The sequence below is a fragment of the Bos javanicus genome, chromosome 7 (assembly GCF_032452875.1).
Source record: "Bos javanicus breed banteng chromosome 7, ARS-OSU_banteng_1.0, whole genome shotgun sequence".
NCBI classification, from domain to species: Eukaryota; Metazoa; Chordata; class Mammalia; order Artiodactyla; family Bovidae; genus Bos; species Bos javanicus.
In genome coordinates, this window is record NC_083874.1 from 108922956 (window position 1) to 108944186 (window position 21231).

General features: G+C 42.2%; 1 protein-coding gene across 2 annotated transcripts in view; it reads right to left on the minus strand.

Annotated features, from left to right (window-relative positions):
* Nucleotides 1–3138: 3138 nt before the first annotated feature.
* Nucleotides 3139–21231, minus strand: part of TMEM232 (transmembrane protein 232) — a 346766-nt gene continuing 328673 nt past the window's right edge. Inside the window, exon 15 of one of the 2 annotated variants that reach the window (XM_061424541.1) lies at nucleotides 3139–3512. In XM_061424541.1, coding sequence (XP_061280525.1) covers nucleotides 3426–3512 — 87 coding nt within the window. In that variant the 3' untranslated portion in view covers nucleotides 3139–3425. The remainder of the gene's footprint in view (nucleotides 3513–21231) is intronic. The other variant, XM_061424543.1, reaches the window with a different exon arrangement.

Here is a 21231-nt window from a genome sequence, read left to right on the forward strand (position 1 = left end):
ATGAAAAGGCAAAAAAATAGGATACTGAAATAGGAACTCCCCAGGTCGGTCGGTGCCCAATATGCTACAGGAGATCAGTGGAGAAATAATTCCAGAAAGAATCAAGGGATGGAGCCAAAGCAAAAACAATACCCAGCTGTGGATGTGACTGGTGATAGAAGCAAGGTCCGATGCTGTAAAGAGCAATATTGCATAGGAACCTGGAATGTTACGTCCATGAATCAAGGCAAATTGGAAGTGGTCAAACAGGAGATGGCAGGAGTGAATGTCGACATTCTAGGAATCAGCGAACTGAAATGGACTGGAATGGGTGAATTTAACTCAGATGACCATTATATCTACTACTGCGGGCAGGAATACCTTAGAAGAAATGGAGTAGCCATCATGGTCAACAAAAGAGTCCAAAATGCAGTACTTGGATGCAATCTCAAAAATGACAGAATGATCTCTGTTCATTTCCAAGGCAAACCATTCAGTATCACAGTAATCCAAGTCTATGCCCCAACCAGTAACGCTGAAGAAGGTGAAGTTGCATGGTTCTATGAAGACCTATAAGACTTTTTAGAACTAACACCCAAAAAAGATATCCTTTTCATTATAGGGGGCTGGAATGCAAAAGTAGGAAGTCAAGAAACACCTGGACTAACAGGCAAATTTGGCCTTGGAGTACAGAATGAAGCAGGGCAAAGGCTAATAGTTTTTCCAAGAGAATGCACTGGTCATAGCAAACACCCTCTTCCAACAACACAAAAGAAGACTCTATACATGGACGTCACCAGATGGTCGACACCGAAATCAGATTGATTATATTCTTTGCAGCCAGAGATGGAGAAGCTGTATACAGTCAGCGAAAACAAGACCGGGAGCTGACTGTGGCTCAGACCATGAACTCCTTATTGCCAAATTCAGACTTAAATTGAAGAAAGTAGGGAAAACCACTAGACCATTCAGGTATGACCTAAATCAAATCCCTTATGATTATACAGTGGAAGTGAGAAATAGATTTAAGGGACTAGATTTGATAGATAGAGTGCCTGATGAACTATGGACAGAGGTTCGTGACATTGTACAGGAAACAGGGATCAAGATCATCCCCATGAAAAAGAAATGCAAAAAAGCAAAATGGCTGTCTGGGGAGGCCTTACAAATAGCTGTGAAAAGAAGAGAAGAGAAAAGCAAAGGAGAAAAGGAAAGATATAAACATCTGAATGCAGAGTTCCAAAGAATAGCAAGGAGAGATAAGAAAGCCTTCTTCAGCAATCAATGCAAAGAAATAGAGGAAAACAACAGAACAGGAAAGACTAGACATCTCTTCAAGAAAATTAGAGATACCAAGGGAATATTTCATGCAAAGATGGGCTCAATAAAGGACAGAAATGGTATGGACCTAACAGAAGCAGAAGATATTAACAAGAGGTGGCAAGAATACACAGAAGAACTGTACAAAAAAGATCTTCATGACCCAGATAATCATGATGGTGTGATCACTCACCTAGAGTCAGACATCCTGGAATGGGAAGTCAACTGGGCCTTAGGAAGGATCACTACAAACAAAGCTAGTGGAGGTGATGGAATTCCAGTTGAGCTATTTCAAATCCCAAAAGATAATGCTGTGAAAGTGCTACACTCAATATGCCAGCATATTTGGAACACTCAGCAGTGGCCACAGGACTGGAAAAGGTCAGTTTTCATTCCAATCCCAAAGAAAGGCAATGCCAAAGAATGCTCAAACTACTGCACAATTGCACTCATCTCACACGCTAGTAAAGTAATGCTCAAAATTCTCCAAGCCAGGCTTCAGTGATATGTGAACCATGAACTTCCAGATGTTCAAGCTGGTTTTAGAAAAGGCAGAGGAACCAGAGATCAAATTGCCAACATCTGCTGGATCATCGAAAAAGCAAGAGAGTTCCAGAAAAACATCTATTTCTGCTTTATTGACTATGCCAAAGCCTTTGACTGTGTGGATCACAATAAACTGTGGAAAATTCTAAAAGAGATGGGAATACCAGACCACCTGACCTGCCTCTTGAGAAATTTGTATGCAGGTCAGGAAGCAAAGTTAGAACTGGACATGGAACAACAGACTGGTTCCAAATAGGAAAAGGAGTTTGTCAAGGCTGTATATTGTCACCCTGCTTATTTGACTTATATGCAGAGTACATCATGAGAAATGCTGGGCTGGAAGAAGCACAAGCTGGAATCAAGATTGCTGGGAGAAATATCAATAACCTCAGATATGCAGATGACACCACCCTTATGGCAGAAAGTGAAGAGGAACTCAAAAGCCTCTTGATGAAAGTGAAAGTGGAGAGTGAAAAAGCTGGCTTAAAGCTCAACATTCAGAAAACAAAGATCATGGCATCCGGTCCCATCACTTCATGGGAAACAGATGGGGAAACAGTGGAAGCAGTGTCAGACTTTATTTTTTGGGCTCCAAAATCACTGCACATGGTGATTGCAGCCATGAAATTAAAAGACGCTTACTCCTTGGAAGGAAAGTTATGACCAACCTAGATAGCATATTCAAAAGCAGAGACATTACTTTGCCAACAAAGGTCCATCTAGTCAAGGCTATGGTTTTTCCAGTAGTCATGTATGGATGTGAGAGTTGGACTGTGAAGAAAGCTGAGTGCAGAAGAACTGATGCTTTTGAAGTGTGGTGTTGGAGAAGACTCTTGAGAGTCCCTTGGACTGCAAGGAGATCCAACCAGTCCATTCTGAAGGAGATCAGCCCTGGGATTTCTTTGGAAGGAATGATGCTAAAGCTGAAACTCCAGTACTTTGGCCACCTCATGCGAAGAGTTGACTCATTGGAAAAGACTTTGATGCTGGGAGGGATCAGGGGCAGGAGGAGAAGGGAAAGACAGAAGATGAGATGGCTGGATGGCATCACTGACTCGATGGACATGAGTCTCAGTGAACTCCGGGAGTTGGTGATGGACAGGGAGGCCTGGCGTGCTGTGGTTCATGGGGTCGCAAAGAGTCCGACACGACTGAGCGACTGAACTGAACTGAACTGATACTAACACTGGGGCGCTGGTTTCCAATGTAATAGTGTTTCTGAAGACAGGTGATAGGAAAGGACTTCTTCTTACTTCGTCTCTTACCTGCGGTACCGATAGCGTGCTCGTCCTGAGAGCTGGCCCTCGTCCGGTAGCACCCACTCTGGTGGTCTCTAAGTAACACAACTGCTACTCCCGTCTTCTCCCTGAGCTGACACGCTTTGAGTCTTCTGCTCCATTTGCATCTTCATCTTAGTCTGGGAAACCGCATGCTTGTCTTCAGCCTCCTCTGTAGCCAGAGGTGGCTAAGTCATCCGAATGTGATTAATGAAACGTAACGGAAAGTCCAGTGGAGTGACCTGGGGAAGTTTTTCTTTCCTTCTGTGCTTCTCTGTCCCCTCGTATTGCTCTTTTAAACATTCACGTGGTGAGCTGGGAGCTGAGATGAGTGCCTGGGTGGCATCGTGCTGAGCCTCTGAACCTGCTAGCCACCCTCTTCCAGACTTCCTGTTGTATGAAACAAACCAACAAAAAAGGCCTATTTCATCTTACAGTGCTGAAAATTGGGTTTTATGTTACTTGTATTTTAAACTATTCCTAACGGGTACAGCACACTATGAAGTAATATGTACATATAAAACTTCTCCATGATTTGAGGATAATTGGTGCTGAAAAAGGCCAGTTGATGTGAACCCGTATATAGCATGGGCATCAACATCACGGTGAATAAAGACAAAATGTTTAATTGGGATTTAATCTTGGAAAATGCAACTAAAATTGATGAAAATAATTTAATTAATACTTAACATTTATGTTATAATTATAACTTCAGGTAATAAAACCATTGTGACTTTTTTTTTAAACAGCTTCATAGAGGTAAAATTGGCATGTCACAGAATTTGCCCATTATGAATGTACACTTAGACAAATTTGAGTAAATTTACATAGCAGTATAATTATGCACATAATCCTGTTTTAGAACATTTTTCTCACCTTAAAATTTCCCTTATCCATGTTTTTAGTCCATTTATGCTCATACCATCAGCCCCAGACAACCGTTAATCAACTTTCTAGATCTATACTGTACTGTGAAAGTTGCTCAGGCATGTCTGACTCTTTGTGACCCCGTGGACTGTAGCCCCCCCAGGCTCCTCTGTCCATGGGATTCTCCAGGCAAGAACACTGGAGGGGGTTGCCATGCCTTCCTCCAGGGGATCTTCCCAATCAGAGATCAAACCCAGGTCTCCCACATTGCAGGCAGATTCTTTACCTACTGAGCCACCTGGGAAGCCAAAGGTGCTTGTCTGCCGAAACCCAGGACCGATACCTGTACCTATAGATTGGCCTTTAACAGGTGTATGTGATCTTACAATATTTGGTCTTCCTGTTCTCTAATATGATATGCTTCTCAATTTCTATAAATCTTCAAAATTTTCCTTCAGAAATATTTTATAGCTTTCAATGCACAGGTTTTACACTTTTTTGTTCAAAATTTTCAGAAGCACTTAAATTCTTTTGATGTGACTTTGAACATAATTTTCTTAATTGAATATTTGGATTTTTTTCTAGTATACAGAAATGTAATATCCACTCATCTTGCATTCTATATCTCCTTGAGTTTGGTTATGGACTCCAGTGGGTTTAGGGTGAATGCTTTAGAGTATTATGCATACAGGATCGCAGAGTTTGTAAGTAAAGACAGTTTTACTTCTTCCCTTTCTAGATATATGCCTACAATGCATTTTTGATCTGACCTCTGAACATTCCCCCAGTGTCAGCTCTGTCTGCTCCGCTCTTCATTCACTGCTGCCTGATTCACAACCTTTCCTTCTGCAAAGCTCGTCTGCTCTCAGTTCTGTCTCAGCACATTCGCACGTTATCCCTTTTTCCTCAATGTTCTTCACCCAAATCTTTCATGGCTGCCTCCTTCCATCATTTCCATCCTTCACATCTCAAATCAAAAACCATCACTTCAAAGTGAACTTCCCTGGTCATCCTGGGGAAGTCTGTCATCTCTATGACTATTCTGTATCATTCTGTAAACTAGTTTCTTCAGAACACTTACAACCGCACAACAATCTCCTCTTTGTACGTATTTATGTTGTTGCCCAGCTCTCAACTTGAATGTCACCTCCTTGAAGGCAGTGGCCTTGGCTGTGTTTCCACCGCTCAATCCCAGTGCCTGCCTCATATTAGGTGTATTTCTTTTTCTTTTTCCTTCTGCTGTATGGTTGACAGAAGACAAAAAGAAAAATTAAAAGCATGCAAACAAAAACTATTCAAAAGACTGACTTTCATACATTAGTTACTGTAAAATGGACTGGAAATTATCACAGGGATTAACTATTCTAAAGGGAAGAAAGGGCATTAAACAAAAGTAAGTTGACACATTTTGATTATGTGTTGGAGCTTTGAAACAATACAGGACATAGTAATTTTGTGCACTCACACATGGGCCTGGGACCATTTGTCACACACACCTTGAAGTTTGAGGGAGCGCTATTCAGTTGCATCTGTGCAGATTCTTTTTTGTGAGTTAGAGAATTAAGAGTGCAAGCTCTGCATCTGAAAGTTTCTGTGAAGCTGAGACCGGCTCGTGGCGTACGGGGCTGTGGCTGGAACTTTGTTTTTCCCTGTCATCTCCTGTCTGCTCATCCTGAACCGTCATGGGATGAGATGCTGCAGGGCTAGTGGTGCGGACTCAGAGCCACGGGGAGCACTCTGGTACAGGGTAGCGCTCACCACTGGGCCCTCCAGATCATTCACTGGTTTCCTTGGTGTCATTCTCTTGACAAGAAGCTCTGGGAATTCAGCGTATTTTTCCCCTTCAGCTAGACGCCACCAGAGTATCTGACTCTGGATGTGTCAGGCAGGCTCTGTAGTTAAATGGCTCAGCATTTCTGTTTGTCAGGGTGATATAAAATAAGGGGGGGAAATGTTTGCTTTGTGAAGCCCTGCCATAAAACCTTCAGGAAGGATTATACATCATCAGGCCTTTGATTCACAAAGGAAAATGCTCTGAAAGACAAAACATCTTTAGTGTCAATTTTCAACTAGGAGAAAATTGAATGAAATGAAGTTTGACATATGGAACAGTTTTCATAAGTTGTTTCAAATATAAGTCACAAGAAAGGTCACTTTGAGGATATGGTAGAAGCTCAGATGAGATGCTTCTAATAACCTGAACAGAGCCCAGAGCTGACTTGCTTCTCTGTGCCGGCGGGCCACGCTGTGGACCATGCTCAGTCAAGGAAGAACTGGGCTCATTAACCATTCGTGATTGCAGAGGGCTTCTGTAGAAAGGGAGGCTAAAACTAGCTCGGAAAACACGAAGGCAGACTCTCTCTACCTTCATTACCTAAGCCCATCCCTGGAAAACAACCTTTCACTAAACTCTCCCTCACCAGCAGCTGTCATGTATGCGGCTAAAAGCTTAGTGAAATATGACCAGCACAGTCGCATTCCAGTCATATTGGAAAGTCAGCCTATGCCATCTACACTGCTGTGCTGTGATGAAACACAGTTTCACACAGAACCAAACACTCTAAGAGCGTATTTCTCAGAAACTTTGGTCGTATGTACATTTTTGGGTGTTGATAAATAAATATGATTAAGATACAATCTCACCAAGTAGTCATAACTGGCTAATCTTGGTTCTAAATGCCATATGCAGCATGGAACGTTCATTTCAGATTCATTCTTTAAAGGAGTTAGGATTTTCCAAGCCACAGTTTGCAAACCGTGTGCTTCTTTGAGCAGTTATCAGGTCAGATCAGTCGCTCAGTCGTGTCTGACTCTTTGCGACCCCATGAATCGCAGCACGCCAGGCCTCCCTGTCCATCACCAGCTCCCGGAGTTCACCCAGACTCATGTCCATCGAGTCAGTGATGCCATCTAGCCATCTCATCCTCTGTCGTCCCCTTCTCCTCCTGCCCCCAATCCCTCCCGGCATCAGAGTCTTTTCCAGTGAGTCAATTCTTCACATCAGGTGGCCAAAGTACTGGAGTTTCAGCTTCAGCATCATTTCTTCCAAAGATATCCCAGGGTTGATCTCCTTCAGAATGGACTGGTTGGATCTCCTCATAGTCCAAGGGACTCTCAAGAGTCTTCTCCAACACCACAGCTCAAAAGCATCAATTCTTTGGCACTCAGCCTTCTTCACAGTCCAACTCTCACATCCATACATGACCACTGGAAAAACCATAGCCTTGACTAGACAAACCTTTGTTGGCAAAGTAATGTCTCTGCTTTTGAATATGCTATCTAGGTTGGTCATAACTTTCCTTCCAAGGAGTAAGCGTCTTTTAATTTCATGGCTGCAGTCACCATCTGCAGTGATTTTGGAGCCCAGAAAAATAGTCTGACACTGTTTCCACTGTTTCCCCATCTATTTGCCATGAAGTGATGGGACCGGATGCCATGATCTTCGTTTTCTGAATGTTGAGCTTTAATAGGTTAAACTAATTCATCTTATTCCTCATCACCTCCTCCCGGATTCATAATCTCCAGTTTCCTGATACTCACAATAATATGTAGATTTGTTTCTGTTGTCTGACAGTTGATGGAGCATTAAATAAGAAGAGATGACAAAGCCAGAATAGTAGCTCTCACTCCTGACTCACAACCTCAGCGAAAGCAAAAATGAGTAAATCAGTCTTCCCCTGGAGAGGGGTGGCTAGGAGCTAGAAAGGCAAAACCACTCCTCGTATGCTGGACATAAGGGGAAAAAGGGGCTTTCCGTTTTCTACTTGTCAGCACGTGTCACTGTCCCCTCCCCTCAGGCCTGACGCATTAGAGCAGGGGCAGTAGGGACTGCGCTTCGCTTTTTGACTGATAGCATGGCAAGCCGAGTCAGGGAGGGCATTGGCCCTCCAGGTGAGAGCGGCCTACCCCCGCAAGTAGCACCAAGAAACAGGGGCGGGTTCAGAAGTGGACTGGACTCTCGCCTGCGATCCCATTTCCTGGGGCGTTGCCCGCCGTGCCTGAGAGCTGCTCTGATAGTGCTTCCGTGTCCCACGTGACCCAGATGCCCAGCCTTAGCAGATTGAAAGCATCAGGCCCTTTGGTACAAGGCAGGCTGATCGAGTTTACTCGACAAAGAGAAAGCACACATTTCGCACAACATGGCACAAGGTACGCCCATTAACAGAGCTGCTGGTAGGGAGGCCAGAGCAGCTCCTACATGTTTCTCTTCCAAGAAGCTTTCCCTCGTTTGACGGAGTCTACCCGCGGCGAGGAATTTGCATGGAGTGGAAAGGGAGGGAGCGGCCATTTGTCTGCCGGTCATCCAGGTGGCTAAAGTGGAGAGGATGTCACACCCAGATCACGCTGCCTGGGGCACCCCTCGAGGGCACGCAGGTTGCTGGACAGCAGCTCTGTTGTGTCTATAAAGCCTAAATGGCGTAGTAGGACTTGAAGCCGGGCTGGCTTAGCTTGACACGACTGAGCACGCCCGCTCCCATGCTCAGATTAGTTCTGGTCCTGTAGGATGACTGCAGACCTAGGATCCTCTTTCCTTGTGGAATTACTTTGAAGTCTCTGCAGGAAATTTAATCTACTCATACAGCTTCTCTCATTTAAAAACAAAATTGATCAGCTGCTAATTATTTATCTAGACAGTTTCTTTACAAATTCTCAGAGCTCTGTCTTAACAATATTTTTTCCTCTTATGAACTGGCTGTGTTAAAAAATAAACCAATGAATTTTAAAAAAGGAAAACAGAAAAAACTCTATCTTAAAATTTGCTTTTGGGATTATAAAGGCCAAGCTACTTCTTTGGTTGTTGTTATTTTTTAATAACAACTTTGTTGATGTGTGATTCACACACAATAAAGTCTCCCCTTGAAAACTGTGCAGTTCAGTGGTTTTGAGTCTATTCACAGAGTTGTGTGGCCATACCACTACCTAATTCCAAAACGTCTTCTTCTCCCCGCAGGAAACCCCGTGAGCAGCCCTCGCATTTCCTACCCCTGGTCCCTGACAACCAGTACTGTGCTTTCTGACTCAGTTCTGCACGTTTCGTATAAATCACGTCACAAAAGATGTATCTTTTGTGTCCAAATTCTTACATGTACTGTGTTTCAAAATTTATCTGTATCGTGGCAGATGTCAGTACTCTGTTCCTTTCATGTAACAAGTAACGCTCCCTACGTCACATTTTGTTTATCTGCTTATCAGTCAGTAGACATGTAGGTCGTTCCCATTTGTTTAATATTATGGATAATGGTTCTATGCGCCATTTGTGTACACGCGTGTGCAAGCTTTTGCGTGGACTTTACAATTTTTCTAGGTAGATACCTGAAAATGGAATTCTTGGGGCATATAACTCTGTGTTTCAATTTGGTGGAAAACGACAAGCCATTTTACGTTTCTACCAACAATGAATAGGGGTTTAATTTCTCCACATCCTCATCAACATACTTATTGTTCATCTTCTTAATTTTAGACATACTGTTGGGTTTGAAGAGGTGTCTCATTGTTGTTTTGATTTGCAGTTCCCTAGTGACTAATGATTTGGGGAATATTTTATTGAGATACAGTTGGTGCACAGTATTATGTTTCAGATGTATAGTACAGTGAGTCATAATTTTTAAAAGTTACACTCCACTTACAGTTATAAAGTGTCGCCTACATTCCCTGTGTTATGAGTAGATCCCTGTAGCGTATTTATTTTATACACAGTAGTTTACACATCTCAGTCCCCTACGGCTGTCGTGCCGTCCTGCTTTCCCGTTCCCCATTAATAACCACTATCTTGTTCTTTGTATCTATGGGTCCCTTTCTTTTTTTGTTGAATTCACTGGTTTGTTTTAGTTTTAGATTCCACATATAAGTGATATCATACAGTATTTGTCTTTCTCTGTCTGACCATTTCACTTAACATAATATCTTTATTGCAAATGGCAAAATTTCATTATTTTTTATGGTTGAGTGGTATTCTTCTGTGTGTGTGTGTATCACATCTTCTTTATCCACTCATCTATTGATGGGCAGTTAGATTGTTTCTGCATCTTGACAATTATAAATAATGCTGCCCTGAACATTGGTTGGAATTTTGAGCATCTTTTCACATGCTTATTGGACATTTGTATATAGTTTTGGGGAAATAGCTATGAAATTCTTTGCCCATTTTTAAGCAGAGTTTATTTATTTTCTTATTTGGGGGTTGAAAAATTATTTATAAACTCTGAATAAAAGTTTATCAGATATATGATATTCAAATATTTTCTCCCATTCTGTAGACTGTCTTTTCATTTTCTTGATGATGTTCTTTAAAGCACAAGTTTCTTTTTTAAAAATTTTGATTGTCTAATTTATCTATTTTTAATTTTATTTTTTATGATGTTCAGTTCAGTTCAGCTCAGTTCAGTCGCTCAGTCGTGTCCAACTCTTTGCGACCCCATAAATTACAGCAAGCCAGGCCTCCCTGTCCATCACCAACTCACTCAAACTCATGTCCATCGAGTCAGTGATGCCATCCAGCCATCTCATCCTCTGTTGTCCCCTTTTCCTCCTGCTCCCAATCCCTTCCAGCATCAGGGTCTTTTCCAGTGAGTCAACTCTTCGCATGAGGTTAGTGCTATATTTAAGAAGCCAATTCTTAACCTGAAATCTCAAAGATTTACAATTTTGTTCCCTTCTAAAAGTTTTTATAGTTTTCATTCTTCCGCATACATCTATGACCCATGTTGAATAAATTTCTTTATGTGGTAGGAAGACAATTTCTTTCCTTTTCTTCTGTCCTTCCTCATATAGATATCTAGTAGACCAAGTATCACTTGCTGGAAGGATCATTCTTTTAACCAAATTGTCTTGATATTCTCTGTCAAAAATCATTTGGCCATAGGAATAAGGGCTTACTTCTGGTATAAAACAATTTCTTGTCCCTTTATCTTCTGAAAATACCTTGATTATGGAGTATAAGTTCAAGTGTGTCTATCTTGAAAAACTCAAAACACATTCTCTGGACTAGAAATTATTTATCTCTGGTACTCAAGTCTTATTTTAGGTTGTATTCTCCTAGAAGTAAATTCTAAGACCAGAACCCAAGGGTGAGTTGATTATTTAGGAATTGTAGGAAACATTGGTTAAGAGTGGAACAGAGACATACAGAAGGAAAAGAAGACAGTAAAGCTCAGGTGTTTCAAATCCAAAAAGGTGATGCTGTAAAAGTGCTGCACTCAATATGCCAGCAAATTTGGAAAACTCAGCAGTAGCCATAGGACTGGAAAAGGTCAGTTTTCATTCCAATCCCAAATGCCAAAAAATGTTCAAACTACCACACAATAACACTCATCTAACACACTAGCAAAGTAATGCTCAAAATTCTCCAAGCAAGCTTTCAACAGCACGTGAATTGTAAACTTTCACCAGTTCATCTGGATTAGAAAAGGCAGAGGAACCAAATTGCCAACATATGCTGGACCATCGAAAAAGCATGAGAGTTCCAGAAAAACATCTACTTCTGCTTTATTGACTACACTGAAGCCTTTGACTGTGTAGATCATAACAAACTAGAAAATTCTTAAAGAGATGGGAATACCAGACCACCTGAGATACCTCCTGAGAAATCTGTATGCAGGTCGAGAAGCAACAGTTAGAACCGGACATGGAACAACAGACCGATTCCAAATTGGGAAAGGAGTATGTCAAGGCTATGTATTGTCACCCTGCTTATTTAACTTATATGCAGAGTACATCATGCAAAATGCTGGTCTGGGTGAAGCACAAGCTGGAATCAAAATTTCCAGGAGAAATATCAATAACCTCAGATACGCAGATGACACCACCCTTATGGCAGAAAGTGAAGAACTAAAGAGCCTCTTCATGAAAGTGAAAGAGGAGAGTGAAAAAGTTTGCATAAAGTCAACATTCAGAAAACTAAGATCATGACATCCAGTCCCATCACTTCATGGTAAATAGATAGGGAAACAATGGAAACCACGACAGATTTTATTTTCTTGGGCTCCAAAATTACTGCAGATGGTGACTGCAGCCATGAAGTTAAAAGATGATTGCTCCTTGGAAGAAAAGCTATCACCAACCTAGACAGCATATTACAAAGCAGAGACATTACTTTGCTAACAAAGGTCTGTCTCATCAAAGCTATGGTTATTCTAGTAGTCACGTATGGATGTGAGAGTTGGACTATAAACAGAGCTGAGCACCGAAGAATTGGTGTTTTTGAATTGTGATGTTGGAGAAGACTCTTGAAGTCCCTTGGACAGCAAGGAGATCAAACCAGTCCATCCTAAAGGAAATTAATCCTGAATGTTCATTGGAAGGACTGATGAAGCTGAAACTCCAATACTTTGGTTACCTTTTGTGAAGAACTGACTCATTTGTAAAGACCCTGATGCTGGGAAAGATTGAAGGCAGGAGAAGGGGATGACAGAGGATGAGATGGCATCACCAACTCAATGGACATGAGCTTAAGCAAGCTCCGGGAGTTGGTGATGAACAGGGAAGCCCGGCTTGCTGCAAACTATGGAGCCACAAAAAGTCAGACACGACCGAGATACTGAACTGAATCGAACTGAACTTTGGTTGCAAGTGGCAAAAATTAACTTCTTAAACAAAGCAGAATTGTACTGGCTCATAGGATTGGACAATGGAAAGAGGAGGGGGCAGCTGACCTTTGAAAGAAGGGAAATTCCGACCTCAGTTACAATTATGATGTTTTTCTCTGCTTTGTGGCTCTTTTATCTTCAGCTCATCTAAGCAGAAGGAGCATACTTTTCTACTATTCTTGGCTCACTTTTAGCTGCACATTTGGAAAGAAATGAGCACTTCTCTGGCAGCTACAATTTAAAACATTCCCAGGGAGCACCACAATTTGGCTTACTTTGATAACATGTCCTGTGCTGACCATTCTGTCCTGAAGGATGTTGCTCTGGCCTGGTTCATGGTCACTCCCTATTTCCAGAGGGTAGAGGATGTTATCATACGAAAAGGAGTAATGATGGGCAGGGGGGCTTGCCAGGTGGTGCTCGTGGTAAAGAACCCGCCTGCCAATGCAGGAGACAAGAGACACAGGTTCAGTCCCTGGAAGGGAAAATCACCTGGAGGAGAAAATGGCAACCCACTCCAGTGTTCTTGCCTGGAGAATCCCAGGGACAGAGAAGCTACAGTCCATAGGGTCACACAGAGTTGGACACAACTTAGCACAATGATGGGAAGAAGTAAAGAACCATTTCCCCCACGGTTTCCTCACAGTTTCCCCCACAGTCAGTCTCTCCCATCAGGAAGCTTCCATAAGGATTTTATCCTTATCCTTCAGAGGGCAGACAGAATGAAAACCACAATCACAGAAAACTAATCAAATTGATCACATGGACCACAGCCTTGCCTAACTCAATGAAACTATGAGCCATGCCATATAGGGCCACCCAAGATGGGTCATGTGGAGAGGTCTGACAAAACGTGGTCCACTGGAGAAGGGAATGGCAAACCACTTCAGTATTCTTGCTTTGAGAAACCCATGAACTATATGAAAAGGCAAAAAGATATGACACAGAAAGATGAACTCCCCAGGTCTGTAGATGCCCAATATGCTACTTGAGAAGAGTGGAGAAATAACTCCAGAAAGAATGAAGAGATGGTGCCAAAGCAAAAACAATACCCAGTTGTTGATGTGACTGGTGATGGAAGGAAAGTCCAATGTTGTAAAGAGCAATATTGCATAGGAACCTGTAATGTTAGGTCCATGAATCAAGGCAAATTGGAAGTGGTCAAACAGGAGATGGCAAGAGTGAACATCGACATTTTAGGAATCAGTGAACTAAAATGGGGTGGAAAGGGTGAATTTAACTCAGATGACCATTATATCTACTACTGAGGGCAAGAATCCATTAGAAGAAATGGAGTAGCCATCATAGTCAACAAGAGTCCGAAATGCAGTACTTGGATGCAATCTCAAAAACGACAGAACGATCTCTGTTTGTTTCCAAGGCAAACCATTCGATATCACAGTAATCCAAGTCTATGCCCCGACCAGTAATGCTGAAGAAGCTGAAGTTGAATGGTTCTATGAAGACCTACCAAACCTTCTAGAACTAACACCCAAAAAAGATGTCTTTTGCATCACAGGAGACTAGAATGCAAAAATAGGAAGTCAAAAGACACTCAGAGTACCAGGCAAATTTGACCTTGGGGTACAGAATGAAGCAGGGCAAAGGCTAACAGAGTTTCACCAAGAGAACGCCCTGGTCATAACAAACACCCTCTTCCAATAGCACAATAGATGACTCTACATATAGACATCACCAGATGGTCAGTCCTGAAATCAGGTTGATTATATTCTCTGGAGCTAAAGCTGGAGAAGCTCTATACAGTCAGCAAAAACAAGACCGGGAGTTGACTGTGGATCAGATTATGAATTCCTTATTGCCAAACTCAAACTGAAATTGAACAAAGTAGGGAAAACCACTAGACCATTTAGGTATGACCTAAATCAAATCTCTTACGATTATATAGTGGAAGTGACAAATAGATTCAAAGGATTAGATCTGATAGACAGAGTGCTTGAAGAACTATGAATGGATATTCATGACACTGTACAGGAGGCAGTGATCAAGACCATCCCTAAGAAAAAGAAATGCAAAAAGGCAAAATGATTGTCTGAGGAGGCCTTACAAATAGCTGAGAAAAGAGACACTAAAGGCAAAGGAGAAAAGGAAAGATATACCCATCTGAAGGCAGAGTTCCAAAGAATATCAAGGAGTGATAAGAAAGCCTTTCTAAGTGATCAATGCAAAGAAATAGAGGAAAATAATAGAATGGGAAAGACTAGAGGTCTCTTCAAGAAAATTAGAGATACCAAGGGAACATTTCATGCAAAAATGGGCATAATAAAGGACAGAAATGGTATGGACCTAACAGAAGCAGAAGATATTAAAAAGAGGTGGCAAGAATACACAGAAGAACTATACAAGAAAGATCTTCATGACCCAGATAACCACAGGTTGTGTGATCACTTGATTAGAACCAGACATCCTGCAATGTGAGGTCAAGTGGGCCTTAGGAAGCATCACTATGAACAAAGCTAGTGGAGGTGATGGAATTCCAGTTGAGCTATTTCAAATCCTGGAAGATGATGCTGTGAAAGTGCTACACTCAATATGCCAGCAAATTTGGAAAACTCAGCAGTGGCCACAGGACTGGAAAAGGTCAGTTTTCATTCCAATCCCAAAGAAAGGCAATGCCAAAGACTGCTCAGACCACTGCAGAATTGCACTCATCTCACATGCTAGTAAAGTAATGTTCAAAATTCTCCAAGCCAGGCTTCAGCAGTATGTGAACTGTGAACTTCCAGATGTTCAATCTGGATTTAGAAAAGGCAGAGGAACCAGAGATCAAATTGCCAACATCTAGAAAAATGGTACTGAAGAATTTGATTACAGGGCAGCAATGGAGAAACTGACATAGAAAATAGACTTCTGGATATGGGGAGAGGGGAAGAGAGGGTGAGACGTATAGAAAGAGTAGCATGGAAACGTATATTACCATATGTAAAACAGATAGTCAGGGGAATTTGTTCTGTGGCTCAGGAAACTCAAACAGGGGCTCTGCATCAACCTCCAGGGTGGAGAGGGAATAAGAGGGAGGTTCAGAAGGGAGGGGTTATACGTATACCTATGGCTGATTTATGTTGAGGTTTACAGAAAACAACAAAACTCTGTAAAACAATTATTCTTCAATATAAAAATAAACTTAAAAAATAAATAAAACAAACAGCAACAAAAAAAGAAAGCTGAGCACCAAAGAATTGATGCTTTTGAACTGTGGTGTTGGAGAAGTCTCTTGAGTCCTTTGGACTACAAGGAGATCCAACCAGTCAATCCTAAAGGAAATCAGTCCTGAATATTCATTGGAAGGACTAATGTGGAAGCTGAAACTCCAATACTTTGGCCACCTGATGTGAAGAACTGACTCACTGGAAAAGACCCTGGCGCTGGGCAAGATTGAAGGCAGGAGGAGAAGGGGATGATAGAGGATGAGATGTTTGGATGGCATCACCGACTCGATGGACATGAGTTTCAGCAAGCTCTGGGAATTGGTGATGGACAGGGAGGCCTGGCGTGCTGCATTCCACGGGGTTGCAAAGAGTCGGACACGACTGAGCGACTGAACTGAAAGAACTGTTGATGTCTAGGTTTGGAGGTGGGTGTGGTGTGTGTGTGGAAGATCAAGGCCAAACAAAAGCATACAAAGGATACAAAAACTTCTTGCTCTCTGAGTCCTTTGCATAATTCAGTAATATCTCAGGAACTCTGACTCACCATGGGATTCTATTTCAAGAGCTTCTAGAGAAACTCCTGCTTCTCACAACTGTCATCTTCCCTTGGATACACCCTATCAAATCACAGTTCCCATGAGGTTACATCATGCTGTGGGATAGCTGATCTCCTTGTTTGTAATTGTAAGGGAGTAATAAAAAAATCTGAATCAGTCTTAACTTTTTTTCTCTTTTTAAATCCTCAAATAATGATTCGTTAGGATTTACCTCAGATTTGGACTTGAACCCATGTCCCAGGATTCAAACCCATCCAAAATCTAGTTTGGGACTCTAACATGCCTGGGACTCGAACCCAGCCGAAACCCATAGTACCTGGTTTCCGGACTTAATGAAACTCAGCTTCTTGATGTCTTAATCAAGAAAGAATTCAGTGAGAGACAAATTGAAAGGTAAGAAGAGGATTTATTCAGATTCGGAGGGAAGCACCCGCCACAGACAGAGTGTGGGCCATTGCAGAGGACAAGTGGGGCTGTGAATGTGGCCTGGCTAGCTTTTTTTTGCTGTTTGTTGCCTTCTATTGTTTTTAATATGTTTTTAATTAATTTATTTATTTTAATTGGAGGCTAATCACTTTACAATATCGTAGTGGTTTTTGCCATACGTTGCCATGAAGGCTGTTGCTGTTGTTCAGTCACTCAGCCTTGTCTGACTCTTTGTGACCCCGTGGACTGCAGCACGCCAGGCTTCCCTATTCTTCACCGTCTCCCAGAGCTTGCTCAGACTCATGCACATTGAGTCAGTGATGCCCTCCAACCATCTTGTCCTCTGCTGTCTCCTTTTCCTCCTGCCTTCAATCTTTTGAAGTTTTTATGGGTTGGGTAATTTCATTGGCTAATGAGTGGAAGGATTGTTCCAACTAGTGTGGGGAAGGGGTGCAGATTTCCAGGAATTGAGCCACTGCCTACTTTTTGGTCTTTTGACAGTGCCTTGGAACTGTCCTGGCACCTCTGAGTGTTTCATTGAGCTTGCTGACTGAGGATCAAGGTCTGGTGAAATTGGCTTGTCTGCTATCCTGGATCCATTTGATTCTAGTTGGCTTATGTTGTGTCTCTGAGGTATGTCATTCTTTCAGAAGTTGTTTCCCGCCCACTTACTTGCTATTTCAGAAAGAAATTACAAATTTCAGTGGCGCCTAGATAGCAAGAAAGGAACCAGAGATCAAATTGCCAACATTCTTTGGATCCTAGAGAAAGCAAGGGAATTCTAGGGAAAAAAAAAAAAGACATCTACTTCTGCTTCATACTGTTCATTGGGGTTCACTGGAGTGGTCTGCCATTCCCTTTTCCAGGGGAGATTAAGAAGAGGTGGCAAGAATACACAGAAGAACTATATAGAAAAGCTATTAATGACCTGATAACCACGATGATGTGGTCACTCACCTAGAGCCAGACATCCTAGAGTGGGAAGTCAAATGGGCCTTAGAAAGCATTAGTATGAACAAAGCTAGTGGAGGTGATGGGATTCTCATTGAGCTATTTAAAACCTGAAAAGATGATGTTCTTAAAGTGCTTCACTCAATATGCCAGCAAACTTGGAAGATTCAACAGTGGCCACAGAACTGGAAAAAGTCAGTTTTCATTCCAATCCCAAAGAAGGGCAATACCAAAGAATGCTCAAATTCAGTTCAGTCGCTCAGTTGTATCTGACTCTCTGCGACCCCATGGACTGAAGCACTTCAGGCTTCCCTGTCCATCACCAACTCCCAGAGCTTGCTCAAACTCATGGCCATTGAGTTGGTGATACCATTAAACCATCTCATCCTCTATCCTGCCCTTTATCTCCTGCCTTCAATCTTTCCCAGCACTTCTGTACAATTGTGCTAATTTCACAAGCTATTTCTCAAAATCCTTCAAACTAGCCTTCAACAGTATGTGAACTTAGAACTTCCAGATGTACCAGCTGGATTTAAAAAAGGCAGAGGAATCAGAGACCAAGTTTCCAATATCCATTGGATCATAGATAAAACAAGGAAATTCCAGAAAAACAGCTAATTCTGCTTCATTATGTGAAAGCCTTTGACTGCGTGGATCACAAAAAACTGGAAAATTCTTCAAGAGATGGGAATACCAGACCATCTTATCTGTCTCCTTAGAGACCTGTATGCAGATCAAGAAACAACAGTTAGAACTGGACATGGAACAACAGACTGGTTCAAAATTGGGAAAGGAGTACATCAAGGCTATATATTGTCACCCTGCTTATTTAACTTATATGCAGAATATATCCTGAGAAATGCTGAGCTGGATGAATCACAAGCTGGAATCAAGATTGCTGGGGAAAATATCAACAACATCAGATACGTAGATGATATCACACTAATGGCAGAAAGCAAAGAGGAATTAAAGAGCCTCTTGATCAGGGTGAAAGAGGAGAGTGAAAAAGCTGGCTTAAAACTCAACCGTCAAAAAACTAAGATCATGGCATTCTATCCCATCACTTCATGGCAAAGAGATGGGGGAAAAGTAAAAGCACTGGCAGATTTTCTTTTCTTGGGCTCCAAAATCACCACAGATGGTGACTGCAGCCACAAAATTAGACACTTGCTCCTTAGAATGAAAGCTATGACAAAACTAGACAGCATATTCAAAACAGAGACATCACTTTGCTGACAAAGATCCATATAGTCAAAGCTGTAGTTTTTCCAGTACTCATGTATGGATGTGAGAGTTGAATCATAAAAAAGGCTGAATGCTGAAGAATTGATGCTTTCAAATTGTGGTGCCGGTGAAGACTCTTGAGAGTCCCTTGGACTGCAAGGAGATCAAACCAGTCCACCTGAAAGAAAATCAAACCTGAATATTCATTGGAAGGACTGATGCTGAAGCTCGAATACTTTAGCCACCTGATGTGAAGATCTAACTCATTTGAAAAGAACTTGGTAATGGGAAAGATTGAGGGCAGGAGGAGAAGGGGGCGGAGAGGATGAGATGGTTGGATGGCATCACAGACTCAATGGATCTGAGTTTGAGCAAACTCAGGGGGTTAGTGAAGGAGACGGAAGCCTGGAGTGTTGCAGTCCATGGGGTCACAAAGAGTTGGACATGACTTAGCGACTGCGCAACAATAATAAATCTAGCAAGAGGCATACAGCTGTTTTAGAAATTAGTGGGTGATGTCAAATTTCAAATAATCAGTCTTCAGCAAAGACTAGAATGAGAAAGAGTTTTAAAATGCTTGGGGAATTCTGAAGCGGTTTCTGTTTTGTTTCTAAGTAATTACTGCCGTGTATATGCCTCAGGAACCCTCCAGACTGCAACAAGATCCACTAGCCTTTTCTGGGAAGGGAGAGATGGGTTTGCTTGTGCGGGAGCAATCTCTTTAAGCAAGAAAAATAAGAGCAATGAAACTACTTTTACTAGTGAAGCAACACACACAGTAAGTAGTTACATGCTAATGCAAGGTATCACCTTTAATTAGGACTTGAGGAGGCTGAGTTCTGCTGTCTTCAGTCTTTGGCAATAAGCAGTCATGATCAAAGAGCTACCTTCTTTGAATAATTTAGATAGATATCCATTTTAATTAAAGTAGATAAGGAATACTGGATATGAAAATGACTGCTGCTTCATTTTTTCACTTTTCGGTTAAGGTGACTGGCAAATATGTCCCTGTACAGAAGGAAAGCGCATCTGGCTTAGTCCCTCTTTAGGTCTGCAGATCAAGCACACAGTCGGCTGGAGGCCTTCTGTGATCCCAGCACTTCCCTGGGATGGAGCAGGTGGGAGGGAGCCTCTTTCAGCATCGCCTGATGGGTTACCATACAGGTGTCAACAGCTGCCAGAGGACAAACCAATCTGGTTCTGCTTTTCAGAGAATGAGATATATGCCTCCCTGCCCCCAAACAAGAGTGGTTTGGAATGCAGCAAAGCATCTGAGGAATCATTAGACATATCCTCAGAATGTCATGAAAAGGTCCCACTGAAAAGATAGTCTATTCAGAGGTCGGAACGCAGCCCGTGTACACCATCAGAAGTCATAGGCTGCCCTGCTCTGCCTTTGGAGGGTGAGTAAGGATGCTCAAAAGAAAAGTCTGGCACAGAGCCATTAGGTTGCAAGATCTCAGCTGTCTCAGAAGTCTTCAGTGGTCTCCTCTTTCTGCCTCATTTTCTCTTTTCTCTCAGCTGTCTCGCACCCTCTCCTTTTCTCCTCGATCCCCACGCCAGCAGAACAGCAACGTCACCAGCAAATCAATCAACAATCATGTCCAAAACAGAGACAGAAAAGAATCACAAGAGACTGGATAGCTTAGAGCAACGTTCCTTTAATTATGCTTCTTGTTTCCATATGCCTATAGGATTCCTCCTAAGCCTGGGGGTGGGCGTGGGGGGCAAGGCAGGGAAAGCCATGCTCTTTTTCTTCATCTGCCTCCTCCTCTTTAAATATTTACAGATCTGGATTAAACCCACCAGTCCAAAGTGATTTCATTTATCTCACTATTAAAGTGGAAAGGGTAGGTTAAAAACTCCACTGCCTTTCATTTTACAGATGGTCTCCATTAATCAATGAAAATATCCATAAGAATTAGGAAGTCATCCTTTCATATGCTTATGAAAACCCAGCCGCACCCTACAGCCCACACTCTGTTCATTCTCCTTGGGTTCCCATTTTTGGATCAGATTTTCAACTGATCCCTTTTACACTCTAACTGCTCAGCATCTTCTTGGACCTCTAGGTCAGATTCCTTTGCTCTGAGGGACTTTTGCCTGGCCCATCGCAAATTTAACTTTTGGAACCTCCTCTGAGATGGGCTTTGACCATTGTCTTCTGGTTCCAAGCACTGAACATACGGGCAAGCGTCACTGCATCTCTCAGTCACAAGTTGCAAGTCCAGGTAGCCTTCTTCACCTCCCTACTTGGCTTTTACTTTCATAGAAGGAGGATCTTACACAAAGTGGGAGAAGACCATGTAAACAATAGTTTTATTAAGGGAAC